At 38.0% G+C, this 13,046-nt stretch overlaps 1 protein-coding gene across 4 annotated transcripts; it reads left to right on the top strand.

Moving 5' to 3' along the window:
* Positions 1-343: 343 nt before the first annotated feature.
* RNF6 (ring finger protein 6) lies at positions 344-10,226 on the top strand. Of its 4 annotated transcripts, none has more exons than XM_045797074.2 (5): positions 344-640; positions 1,311-1,393; positions 3,348-3,558; positions 4,443-4,538; positions 7,402-10,226. In XM_045797074.2, exons 3-5 carry the CDS (start codon positions 3,366-3,368, stop codon positions 9,162-9,164), a joined length of 2,052 nt encoding a protein of 683 aa, XP_045653030.2. In that variant the 5' UTR covers positions 344-640; positions 1,311-1,393; positions 3,348-3,365; the 3' UTR covers positions 9,165-10,226. The 4 variants fall into 4 exon arrangements, with proteins under 4 accessions (XP_045653030.2, XP_045653031.2, XP_045653032.2 ...); XM_045797075.2 differs by lacking the exon at positions 344-640 and adding an exon at positions 681-859; XM_045797076.2 differs by lacking the exon at positions 344-640 and adding an exon at positions 866-1,018.
* The last annotated feature ends 2,820 nt before the right edge of the window (positions 10,227-13,046 follow it).

The raw sequence follows: 13,046 nt of genomic DNA on the forward strand, positions 1-13,046 counted from the left end.
ATGATTGGGATTTGTAGTTTCCAGGTGCCTGTAGCAATAAAGGGAAGAGCCTGGCTCCTTAGTTACGTGGTACCCGGGCAGTAAAGAGATAGGAACAGGTTGCACTCCGTAGCCAGGCTCGTCAAACAGGCCACAACAAAGCCCGGAGTAGGTGCTACTACTTCCCACGGGTGGAAAGCAGGCTGTGTCCCTGAAGCTATGCAGCTGCAGGATGCCTGAGCGGCCCGGTACTGGGCACGCCAGGAGGAGGCCCTGGGACTACCAGCTCTGGCCGCGAGCACTGACGCGACGGAACGCGGAACGCCAGCATCCTGGATCCCGCCGGACGCAATTTTCAGTCGCACCGGCGAGCGCCCAGCGGGCGGTGCTGCGTCTCCGCACATCCGAGAAGGGACCTGACAGTGGGGGAAAGAAGGGTTGGGGCCTTCGTCCCTCCTCTGGAGCCGCCCCGCCAGCTGGACGACCTTAAACTGCAGCACGGGCTTCCGGCTTCTCCCTTCAGGAAACGATTAGAGGGCGCAACGGCCCCGGAGGCTAACCCCTCTCGTCGTGGGTCACAGCCTCCCAGGACCCCCAGAGGAGCGCCACCCACCGCAGACTCTCCTTCTGGCTGTAGGAGGACGGCCCCGCTCCAGACGGGGTGAGCTGGGGAAAAAGACTCCGGGCCCGGCCACTACTTCCGGGAGACGCTGAGGAAAGCCAGCCCTTCTTGGCCCCCATCGCTTTTCCGATTGGTTAACTGCTCTCTTAATGCGCCCCCCTAACTGGTGATTGGCTCAGACGCGCCGTCTGTCACCTGCCTCCCTGTGGGAATCCAGGTCGCTAAGGGAAGCGTTACTTGAGGCTCGGTTGGGAAGAGGTTGGTTGGGCCCTTGAGCCCAGTTTGTTTATTGTAGTGCGAACCGTACCCCGGCGCGAGCTTTGGTCGCAACGGCCAGGAAAGGAACCAGTAGCAGGACGGAGGGCGGGGTGGCAAGAAAGTGAAGGTTCAGAAGTAAACTGGAGACACCTAACCCTGGTAACATCTGAATGGGAGCAGGGTAGGAAGGAAGGCCTTTGAGAGGGGAGTTGTAATCCCAGGAGCTGTGACAGTGTAGGAGGGAAGGCCTAGTTTCTGTTGTGGGAGAAAGGGCCTTGCGGGAGGTTTTAATGACCTAATTGTTTGGGGATCTAATTTTCTAGGTGAGTGTCCAACAGAATCCACTGAAGATTTTGCTTTGACTTTGCAGCAGAGCTTTGACTTTGCTAGCCATTCTTGTCCTTCAAAGAGACAATTTATTGAATAATTCCATTCTCTCTTATTGCTTCAGATGAGCAGCTCTCAAAAAAAGCACAAACAATTGAAGGATGGATACCATTGCGTATATTAAAAGCATGTTGAAAGGAAACTAAGGTACTCACTTTGTTTAATTGGGGTTAATTGTATAAGAATTACCTTTGAGAAGAAGCTCTTAAAGTTTTGAATAATAGGGTAGCTTGATTTTATAATAGCTTTCATATTTTTTGATAGTTTAATACAAAAATCATATTACTGCTGTACCTACCAAATGTGCTCTTTGCTAATGATGGTCTAGTCCTGTTTATTCTGAAAATGGAAAGAAACCTTGAGTTTTTAATAATGTTAATTTGTGTTTGGGTAGTGCTACTAAATCTTTCCTTTAAAAAACTGTGTAATAATCACTGTAATAAAATCCTTGAATGTGTAACCTAATGTTAGAATGTAAGTGAAATTGGATAGTTGCTTACTCATACATAGTTTAGACTTGTAGACTAATTTGTATTTAAAGTAGTTTGCTTAAACACTGAGTCAGAGTTGCAACAATTGTTTCACTGGTCACCTAGCTATTTGATCCTCCAGCCTCCATTAAGTCATGTGCTATATTACACAGACCCTTTATTAACATCCAGAAATAAACAAATAGTTTATTTCATCCACAGAACACCCGAATTACCTCTTAAAGATAGACCTGGGCCCTACCTTGGAAAATTCTGATTTGGGATTAGAGATGAGATCTGGGCATCTGTATTTTAAAAAATTTCCTCAAGTGGAACTAGAGGGTATTATGCTAAGCAAAATAAGTCAATCAGAGAAAGACAATTATATGATCTTACTCATACATGGAATTTAAGAAACAAAACAGGATCATAGGGGAAGAGAGGAAAAAATAAAACAGGACAAATCAGAGAGGGAGACAAACCATAAGAGGCTCTTGATCATAGAAACAAACTGACGGTTGCTAGAGGGGAGGTCAGTGGGGGAGATGGGGTAACTGGGTGATGGGAATTAAGGAGGGCACGTGTGGTGATGAGCACTGGGTATTATATAACACTGATGAATCACTGAACTCTACCTCTGAAACTAATAATACGTTATATGTTAATTAATTGAGTTTAAATTTAAAAACAAAAAATTTCCTCAAGTAAGTTTGATGTGCATTCCCAGGTGAGAACTGTTGACTCACTAAATACTTGTGTTTCAGAAATTCTAAAATATGAAACAAAAAATTTTCTCCATTGATTTCTTTATAGTTTAAAAATAAGCCTCTAAGGGATGATGTTTAAGTATAATCCAAAAATAAGGTTTGCCTAGACAAGGTCAGGAAGTTTCACTGGCACTCAGAAATCTCTGGGACTAACCATTCCAGGCCTAGGAATGAGGTTTGCTATGGGGAGACGCAGAGTGCTCTGCTCTACATTCACAGTCCTCAGAGCCATGCATTGAGTACTGTTTCCTGTTAGGTTTAAGAAGAGACCAACTCCAAGTCTGTTCAGTAGATATAGTAGGCTAAATTATGTTTACCTCGACAAAGTGCAGTGGAGGGTAATATTACAAATATGAGTTTTATTTTGGGAAGAATACCTTTGCTGGAAATAAATGTAAATCATAGCCTTCCAGTAGCTCTTTGCTTATTAAGTAAAGAACATAATTTAAAATTATGCTTAAAGTGCATAATTCAGCTTAAAATTTGTATGCTAAAATTTGTATGCTAAATTGAAGCCTCAGGGACGGCTTTTAGATCAAATTTACCAGAGAGTGAAAGAGGTTAAAAAAAAAAAAAAAAGAGTGAGATAATCACTTTGGTATTCAGGAATTAGAAATGAGTGATGAAACCAGATCCAGTCTGACTTAAACAACGGCTTTGAGCAAAGCAGTAGGTCCAGTTGTATTCTGTCTCCTAGAAGCTCTTTTTCATTTTATATGTGAGTTCTTCTCTGCAAATGTGACATATGAAGCATATGAGTAGAGGACGAAATTTAGAAATGAAAATAAAGAGACAAGTTAAAAACATGAAGCCATGTGTAGTCCGTGACTAACAGCTTGAATCTAATATATATTGTTTGAACAGAAAGCCAGGAATCTCAGTATGAATCCCTCTAGATCTAGATCGCATGATGGTAGTGAAGAAGCCTCCTCTCAGGACCATAATCATCGTGAAAGTGAGCGAAGATGGCAGCAAGAACGTCTCCACAGAGAAGAAGCCTATTATCAGTTTATTAATGAACTCAATGATGAAGAGTATAGGTTAATGAGAGACCACAATCTTTTAGGCACCCCCGGTAAGAGATGGGTGAAAGAGGAGACACCTTTTTTATCATTATATGAGGAGTTTCAAAATAAGGGTTTTTTCCCCTTCTTCCCTCTCCTAAAACATAATGCACAATTTTTTAAATTTAAGAACCTTTTAATATAACAAAATAGAAAATCACTGGCTTACTTCTGTATTTGGTAAGTAAGTATGAATCTTGGACATGGAGCACTATTATACAAATGCCAAGCTAACAAATAGCTTAATGTACATAATAGTGTCAAATATTTACATATATTGTCCTATTTCTCTTTTAAGTAATATTTGTACAAATAAAATATTATTTAGAATCCAATTCTAACTCATTTGAGGTATTATAATTTATTTATTTAGCTGAATTAATAATACTCCAAATGTCCAGTGTGCTTCATGAATTTTTTACAAATTCATTTCACAAATGAACTAATTAAAACTTGCATGTTTGTACAATGTATATTTGTATATTGCATATTTGCACATTGTATATTGATAACCCATATAGTGAACTCTTGAGGTAAAATTCAAACAAAGATTCAAAGTTCTCTCTAGAAATACAACCTTTTAAATTTCTTTTTATCTCTGACAAAAATCTACGAATTAGCGCTTATAGATTCTTAAGTGTATCAACTGAGAGGACCTTTTTAATTACTCAAATTAAATCTTATTTTTTATTTTAATAAAACATAAATGAAACACAACCAAAATGATATATGCTTGTATCAATTAAATATTTTTAACTGTCTTCAATTTAACAGAACATGAAAAGAATAGAATGTCTTCTACAGATTGCTGAAGACTAGTTTTACCCTTCATGAGTTCTCATAAAGCAATAGTTTACAATATTTACTTTCAGTGAACAATTTTTTTATTGTTTAGGAGAAATAACGTCAGAAGAACTGCAACAGCGGTTAGATGGAGTCAAGGAACAACTAGCATCTCAGCCTGACCTGAGAAATGGGACAAATACCAGAGGTACTGTGGACTCCTTTCCATTAGGAGCAGGTTTGATTGGAGTAGTTGTGAATATGAACTTACTGGATCTTGTATAATATGTTTTTAATGTTTTCCAGTTTTAATGTGATATTCAGATAGCATTTACCCATTATATGCAAAGCAGCATAGTTAGGCAATATAGGACGGGTTGAATACAAAGACATCCTACACACAGATTGCCTTCAGGGAGCTTATAGTATACAATTAAGCTAATTACCAGCATAGTTCTTTTTATTTTATTTATTTATTTATTTATTTATTTATTTATTTATTTATTTAGACTTTATTTATTTGTTTGACAGAGAGAGAGAGACAGCCAGCAAGAGAGGGAACAGAAGCAGGGGGAGTGGGAAAGGAAGAAACAGACTTCCAGTGGAGGAGCCTGATCTGGGACTTGATCCCGGGACTCTGGGATCACGCCCTGAGCCAAAGGCAGACGCTTAACGACTGAGCCACCCAGGCGCCCCCAGCATAGTTCTTTTTAATCTCAGAATGTACACACAACTTTTTTTAAATTAATGGAACTAAGCTTAGCTTGTAAAATGTGTACAGAGTGATACAGAAAGTCTGAGTGAAGAAACCTGCTTTATTGTTTTTACTGTTTTTGTTTGTTATGTCATTTTATTGAACAAACACGAAGTCATAGTATAGGAAGTTCTTAAGAAAAATAAAGTGTAAAAAAAGAAAATTCAAACTAAACAGAAGTATACAGAATTAAAAGTAAAGCCGACTTACTATAGCTCTTACCAGTTCCATTTCCTTCCCCAGAGGTATTTATTATTGGTAGTTTCACTTTTTTTTTTTTTTTGTAGTTTCAGATATTAAGATTATTGTATTAGTTAGGGCAAAGACTATTAAAAACTCAAAAATGCAATGGTTTAATAAGATAGAAATTTATTTTTCTTTCATGTTAACAGTCCAGGGTAGGTTGGCAAACTTTACTCCATAATCCTCCTAGAACCCAGCCAGCCAGCAGAGTAGTTCTGCAACTGTGCCATCCAGTGCGGGAGCTACTGGCCACATGTGACCATTTAAACCTAAATTAAATAACATTTAAAATTCACTTCCTCACTCATCTTAGCCACATTCAAGTGCTCAGTAGTCATTCCATGTGGTTAGTGACTTCTTTATTAGCACAGATGTTAGAACATCTCCACTACTGCAGAAAGTTTCAGGGACACTGCTGCTCCAGAGTATTGTTTGCACAGTCAGGCTAAGTCAACCACATCTGGGTTCTACCTGGCAGGTCTAGCTTCCCGAAGGAGGTTCAGGCTCCAGCCCGAAATGAGGTATATCGCTTCCACTCCCATTCCATTAAGGAGAGCTTAGTCACATGGCCACACCCAACTGCCAGGCTGTTCTTGTGACCCTTACAATGCATTTACAATGGGAGAAGGGCAGGTTTTGTTAGATAATTAGTGAACTCTTTTACATATACACATCATCGCTATATTGTAGTAATTAAGGAAGTAGCCTTTAGAATGCTTTTTACCTACCTTTTACTCCTGTCTCTTTCCAAATTAAAATGGGAATTGGATATTAACCCTTTTTCTTCGTATATGTAGATATGAGAGTTATACTATATTGTTACAGCTGGTAATACTTATCCTTTTACTATGTTTTAATGGAAAATGTACTTACCACATGTAAAATAGCTTGTATCTTTAGATATGGCTAAAGTTGCTGTTTATTTTATTGACACCAGAAACTGATTAATAGCTTTAACATATAAAAAAAGTTTTTATAAGAGATTGCAGTAATAAATGAAATCAAAGTAATCTCATTTAACAGTCGTTTTTGTGTAGAATAATGTTAAGGTTAAAGTCTATATAGTTCACGTGCATTAGAATGCTTTTCATTGAGTTTTGGTCTTTCTATAACCCACTGGTTAAAAATGGAAAACAAGTTTTCCATGGTAGCAGAATTGTAGTCAAAAAAGGTCATCACGGGCACATTTATTTCTAAATTGATTCATTCAACAGTTTGGGGAGTCTGATTTGTACCCGATACTGTTGTAGATGTTGGGGCTTTAACAGTAATTAAAGTGAGACAAAACCCTTCGTCTTCATGGAGCTTACATTCTAAATGAACAGAAAATATGTTATGCGTAATGGCTAACAATTACTGAATGCTTCCTATGTGCCGGTATTGTACTTACCATTTTATATGCAGTATCTTATTTTATTCTCATGATAATTCTATGACATTTATACTTTTGTTATCTCCAGTTTACAGATAAGGATACAGTCATTAAGTAACATGCCTTAAGTTTCCCAGCTTCACATAAAGACATAACGTAGTTCTAATATTGTATTCAGAAGGCCATATTTCTTGAGGTACACATTTTTGGCAGTTCCTGAGAAATAGGATAAAATTCCCAGGTTACAAAAATATGTAATTGCAAAAATGCTGAGTTACCTTTACCAGAAGTATTCTACAAATTCAAGATGAATTATATATAAGTTTTGCTGCTATATTTTATTGATTTTACCATATGAATAAAGCAATTTAAATGTATAATTTTAGTATTGAATCTATTTCTCATTTGCCTTAATATTTTGCCACTAACAGGCATATAGAAAGGAAGAGTGAGGATTTTTTTCAGGGCTTTGCATAAACAGTGTTTATTCTTTTATAATACATAAGAATGTATTGTAATATGCTTATAGTGTACATCTTTCTTTGAGGAAGTTCAGTGTTTTGCCATTTTTCATTCATTAAAATGCACAGATGCTCTTAAATTTAACTCAATTTAATAAAAACCTTATCTTGTAAGCTTTCAATAAAAGTCAAAGCATAGATTTTAGGAATTGATCTTAAGTTGCTTTGGTTTGCTTTCCAGACTCAGAAGTCCCTAGAGAAAATTCAAATGAAGATTCCCTGCTAGAATGGTTGAACACCTTTCGACGCACAGGAAATGCAACTCGAAGTGGACAAAATGGGAACCAAACTTGGAGAGCTGTGAGTCGAACAAATCCAAACAGTGGAGAGTTTCGGTTTAGTCTGGAAATACATATAAATCATGAGAATAGAGGAATTGAAATTCATGGTGAAGATCATACAGGCATTCCACTTTCAGACGTTAGCAGAGATCATACTACAAGTAGGCAACAAAGATCAGCTAGTCCTGTGGCTAGGCGAACAAGAAGCCAGACCTCAGTGAATTTCAGTGGTAGTAGTTCCAACATCCCAAGGACTAGGCTTGGTTCAAGGGGGCAGAATTCAGTAGAAGGATCTTTCTCAACGTTGGGAAGATTAAGAAATGGAATTGGGGGAGCAGTTGGCATTCCTAGAACTAGTGCTCCACGTGCTAATTTCAGTGGTCACACAAACCAGTCGGGGGGTAGTGAACTCAGGCAGAGGGAGGGGCAGCGGTTTGGAGCAGCACATGTTTGGGAAAATGGGGCTAGAACAAATGTTACAGTGAGGAATACAAACCAAAGATTAGAGCCAATAAGATTACGGTCTACTTTCAGTAGTCGAAGCCGTTCACCAATTCAGAGACAAAGTGGCACTGTCTATCGTAATTCACAGAGGGAAAGTAGACCTTTACAGCAAAACATTAGAAGGTCTGTTAGGAGGAGAGGTATAACGCGTGTCTTTTTAGAGCAAGATAGGGGACGTAGAGGTACTGCCTATGCTCCATTCTCTAACTCAAGACTCGTGTCAAGAATAACAGTAGAAGAAGGGGAAGAATCCAGCAGATCCTCAGCTGCTGCACGACGACATCCAACAATCACGCTGGACCTCCAAGTGAGAAGGATTCGTCCTGGAGAAAACAGAGACCGGGATAGTATTGCAAGTAGGACTCGATCTAGGGTAGGGCTGGCAGAAAATACAGTCACTATTGAAAGCAACAGTGGCGGCTTTCGCCGAACTATCTCTCGTTTAGAGCGGTCAGGTATTCAAACCTATGTTAGTACTATCACAGTTCCTCTTCGTAGGATTTCTGAGAATGAGCTTGTTGAACCGTCATCAGTGGCTCTTCGGTCCATTTTAAGGCAGATCATGACTGGATTTGGAGAATTGAGTTCTTTAATGGAAGCTGAATCAGAGTCAGAGATGCAGAGACATGGTCAGCATTTACCAGAGAGGCACTCAGATCTGAGTAATGTAGGTGCAGTTAATGACATCAGCCAGCGCAGTGAAGGTACCTCTCAAAACAGGCGGGCCCAAGAAGACCGCACTGCAATGCATGGTGAAAACGAGCCCACCCAGCCTCCTGCCCGAAGCAGTGATAATAGAGGTAGCAGGCAGTTGCGAAATTCAAATAACTTAGTCGAAACCGGAACGCTACCTATCCTTCGCCTTGCTCACTTCTTTTTACTAAATGAAGGTGATGATGATGATCACATACGTGGTTTAACCAAAGAGCAGATTGACAATCTTTCCACCCGGAACTATGAGCATAACAATATCGATAGTGAACTAGGTAAAATCTGTAGTGTTTGTATCAGTGACTATGTAACTGGAAACAAGCTCAGGCAATTACCTTGCATGCACGAATTTCACATTCATTGTATTGACCGATGGCTCTCAGAGAATTGCACTTGTCCCATCTGTCGGCAGCCTGTTTTAGGGTCCAGCATAGCGAACAATGGGTGAAGTGTTGGGTCTATTCAAATAGTACATTTTAGCGCTCCTTTGTTGAATCATTTGTGATGAGCTAACCAGGATGAAAAAGAACAGATTATTATAGTTTGAACTATTTTTTGTGTGCTTTTTTAACTTGTTAAAAAGAAAATTTATATAAAACTTAAAATGGCAAATGTTAAATTATCCACAAGTACAGAATAGTTAATATTGCTAGAACCAAATAATCTTTAAAATGTTTTTATTTTGGTAATTTTGTCATGCTAAGCACTTTTGTATCTGCACAATTCAGTAGGTTAAAAGTCAATCTTCCTTTTCTTAATAGCACAGCAGATGTTACTTGGACTTTCATGTTCCATGGGCTTAGTACCATGTGCAGACATTGGTGTCTAAATAAGCCTTTCATTCGCTTTTGTTCTAAGGACAGTATCTTCACACGAAAGTGTGTTTGGCTGAATGTTTGCTAAATATATTTAAGTTACTTGAAATGTTAAATTTAATATGCAGCATACCATATATGTATATATAGATATATAATTTTAAGGTTAAAATATTCAGTCTAAAAACTACAGTTTGGTTCTTATTTAAGCTTTTGGGCTATTACTGCATATGGCACAATGTTTAACATTTACAGGATCATCTCTGGGAGGAAGTAGATTAAGATATTTAAAAATAGAGATAATTTACTGAAGCGTCTCTGACAATCTTACTTACTAGACAGCAAGCAATATGTAATACTGAACAAGTATTTCTTTACTCAGAAATGGAACATGGACATTTTAGTACATGTAGATTATTTAACTTGAGTTCAGCCTTTTTGTGACTTTTTTGAACGTGCAGACAATTCTTTGGATTATATTAAGTAAGGTATACAATATGCATGGTTTCTTAAATTTACTTTAAAATCTAAAAAAAAAAAAATCTATGAAGAATCAAATGCATAGATAATATGTTAAGTTCACTTGGAGGCCAAAAAACTCCAAATAATACAAAACAAAACAGAGAATGTAGAATTTATATAAACACAAAGTATGCATTGAAGATCTATTTCTACCAATAAATATTAAAACTAAAGCTGTATGTGAACTATTCTTTTCTCTTGGTCCCCTGTGGTTTATTTACTCAAACAACAAAAAAAATTGCACCTATAAGGTGTAGGCAGCGTTACAGGTGTTGAGGATTTAGCTGAGGACAAAGTCCCTGTCTTCATAGGCAAGAGGATATTTGCTCTTAGAAGCTGAAAATTAGTTGATAAAATGAATTACTGAATTACATGACTTCCAGGTTTGTTTATGAATATATGACACAGTTTTCCTGTGGTAATGCTGCTTGGGCAAAACCACAAGAACAAATACCTCAAGACCAGATTCTGTGAGATTTACATGTATCTCAAGATTTAGTTTTACTTTCTGATTAGTAACTGTATTCAATTTCTCATGTAAGATGCATACACAGGAATTTTTAGGGAGTGCATTTAACACCTGGAGTGAAAGGTTTTAGTAAGAGCCCTGACTGTCTGGAGTAAATGGTTTATATAGTTCAGTTATGGGACATGGGACTGGGATGTTTGAAGGCTTTAAATACCAGACTAAGGAATTTTACTTCACCTTACAGACTTTAGATGTCTCTTGATGAATTTTAGTGGGGAATGGTAAGATCATCTTTCATGTTTCAGGAAAACTGGTATGGTGTAGTGTTTAGAACACAGTGGAATGGAGGAGGGGGAGCAAAAAAAAAAAAAACCAATAAAGGAATCATTGTGATCATGTTTATTGTCAGTTCTCATCATCCTTGGTTGTTCTCTAACCTGGGGTGTTGGCAGTGAAACTGGAAAGAAAGAGAAGGGAGTAAAAATATTAGGAAAAGAGACATTATCTGGTTTCTTGTTCAGTGTGAAAAAGTGGGAGAGTGATATATTCACAGATGGAAAATCACCCAGATAGAAGAGGGAGAGGTGTTACAAGCTATGCCAATTTAGACATTTATCTTGAATATAGATATTCTACCTCCCCTGGTTTGATCAGTTAGGAAAATCAAGAGGAGAACAAAGAAAGGGGGAAATGAAAAAAAGTAGGGATAAAGAAGCAAAAGTAAAGGCACATCAATTCTTTGACTTAGTCCTTTGCAAGACATGGTAGGACCAGCATGTAAAGAGATCCCAAATAGGCATTTGAAATAGAACCAGATCCTATATTATATGGAAAATTCCCTGAAAGCAGCAGGAAAGCTTAATATATTTTGTAAATTGGTATCCTAGTTGGGAACAAAGAAATGTATTCTTTAATATTTTCATTCATTTCCCAGTAAACCAGGCTGATGACAAATACAAAGCCTTTTTATTTATAGCCTCTATTTAGCAATGATTGTACCCCTTATGGTTCCAATATAGAAAGGAACAAATAGTTTGAAACTCTTCATTTGAATATTATGTTCCATGTCATGTCCTTAGAGCTTGTTTTTTATAGTGTGGCTGTCTTGCAAACTTCTATTTCAAAACTGTCAGTCTCCCAGCTGCTTTCCCTCTTGTATCTCAGATTTGTATCGTTTCAACTGGCATTGACCTGTACTTGACTATCCTTTATTCATTCTGTGGTTATTTTCCTTCCAGTATTTAAAATGAATTTATAATTTAAGCCTCCCAAGATCTCCTTGAAGTATTACTGCCACTTAATGTAGTAAGTGGCAGAGTTTAGAGTCAATCACAGGACCATTTGCCTCCAAAGCTTGTGCTTTTCCCACTCAATTCCGTTCTGGAAAAGCAGAACTGTTCTGGGAGGTTTTCAGTCTGATTTACTCCTTCCTAAAGATATTTTTCTAATTTTGTGACTTTGCGATAGCATGTCTTTATGATTACTCTAATTTGCATATGTAGATACATCCTTTCTGTCTCGCAAGTGATGAGAGGACTGCTCCTGAAAGTTATAAAGCAGGCTCTGTGTTGTAAGGATGGATCCAGAAAAGAGATAAATGAGGCATGTGAAGACCCTGTGTTAAGGATTGTAGTTAATGAGCTGAGTTTGAGGCTTTTTCATGAATATTACTTCTAGACAAGAACTTCTAAGGCAATTCTAATCTTCCTGCATCTCTCTATTTGAATAATGCCTGGCCAGAGAAGCAAGAAATTGTGTAGAAATAGTGCTCCACATGAAGGGGGTAATTATTCCCTTTGCAGTGCTAGTAAGCTCATTTGGGGTCTCTTCCTCAATCCTGTGTAACATTGGAAGTCAAAGAGCTGGTTTATCTGTTAATACAGAAGATGATTTCCCAGTAAGCCAGAGCCGTCCATCACCTAGAAGGCCAAATGTTCGATGTTCCAGAGGACAGGACTGCAAGTGTCAGTCCTGCATGTGTCAGTCCTGCATCTATTTCCTGCATCTCTACGGGTGGGTCGTGAGTTCTTTACAGTTACTGTGGAGGTGTTAGGCCCTGAACATATCTGCCCTTAATGATAATTAGGGATCGATTACAATAATTATTCTCAGCAAGTTTTTTTGTTTTATTTTGAACTGTAAAGACTCTGACTTGGCCCCTATACTTTTCTTTTCTCTCTTTTTTTCTTTTAAAATATCATAATCACATATCTTCTGCAAAATAAAAAACACCCAAGTCGATTTTTCCTCAATTGTATTAATGTCTCATTTGAAGACTGGGAAAGCTCTTGGTTGCCCACTATATATGTGCCCTTCCTTCGCACACATTTAACTGAAAAAAGTGCCCCTACTTAATCATAATTAAACTGTCTTCCATGCAATTGCAAAACACTTTCACATTCTCCCTGGTGGGAAATAATTCAAGTTTATATATAGCTTCTGTATTGTGAAGTGACACAATTTAGCCACTCTTAACATGTTCAGCTTCGCTGGTTGGTGTCCGTTCTATTAGCTTGGATTTGAT

Source organism: Ursus americanus, chromosome 10 (genome assembly GCF_024610735.1).
Source record: "Ursus americanus isolate L20-20 chromosome 10, mUrsAme1.1.p, whole genome shotgun sequence".
In the NCBI taxonomy this organism is placed as follows: domain Eukaryota; kingdom Metazoa; phylum Chordata; class Mammalia; order Carnivora; family Ursidae; genus Ursus; species Ursus americanus.

Excerpts from the sequence above, each read along its gene's own strand:
- RNF6 (XM_045797074.2), top strand. The coding sequence starts at position 3,366 with ATGAATCCCTCTAGATCTAGATCGCATGATGGTAGTGAAGAAGCCTCC. Across the intron at positions 3,559-4,442 it reads CAATCTTTTAGGCACCCCCG|GAGAAATAACGTCAGAAGAA; the intron begins GTAAGAGATGGG and ends TTTATTGTTTAG. Across the intron at positions 4,539-7,401 it reads AAATGGGACAAATACCAGAG|ACTCAGAAGTCCCTAGAGAA; the intron begins GTACTGTGGACT and ends TTTGCTTTCCAG.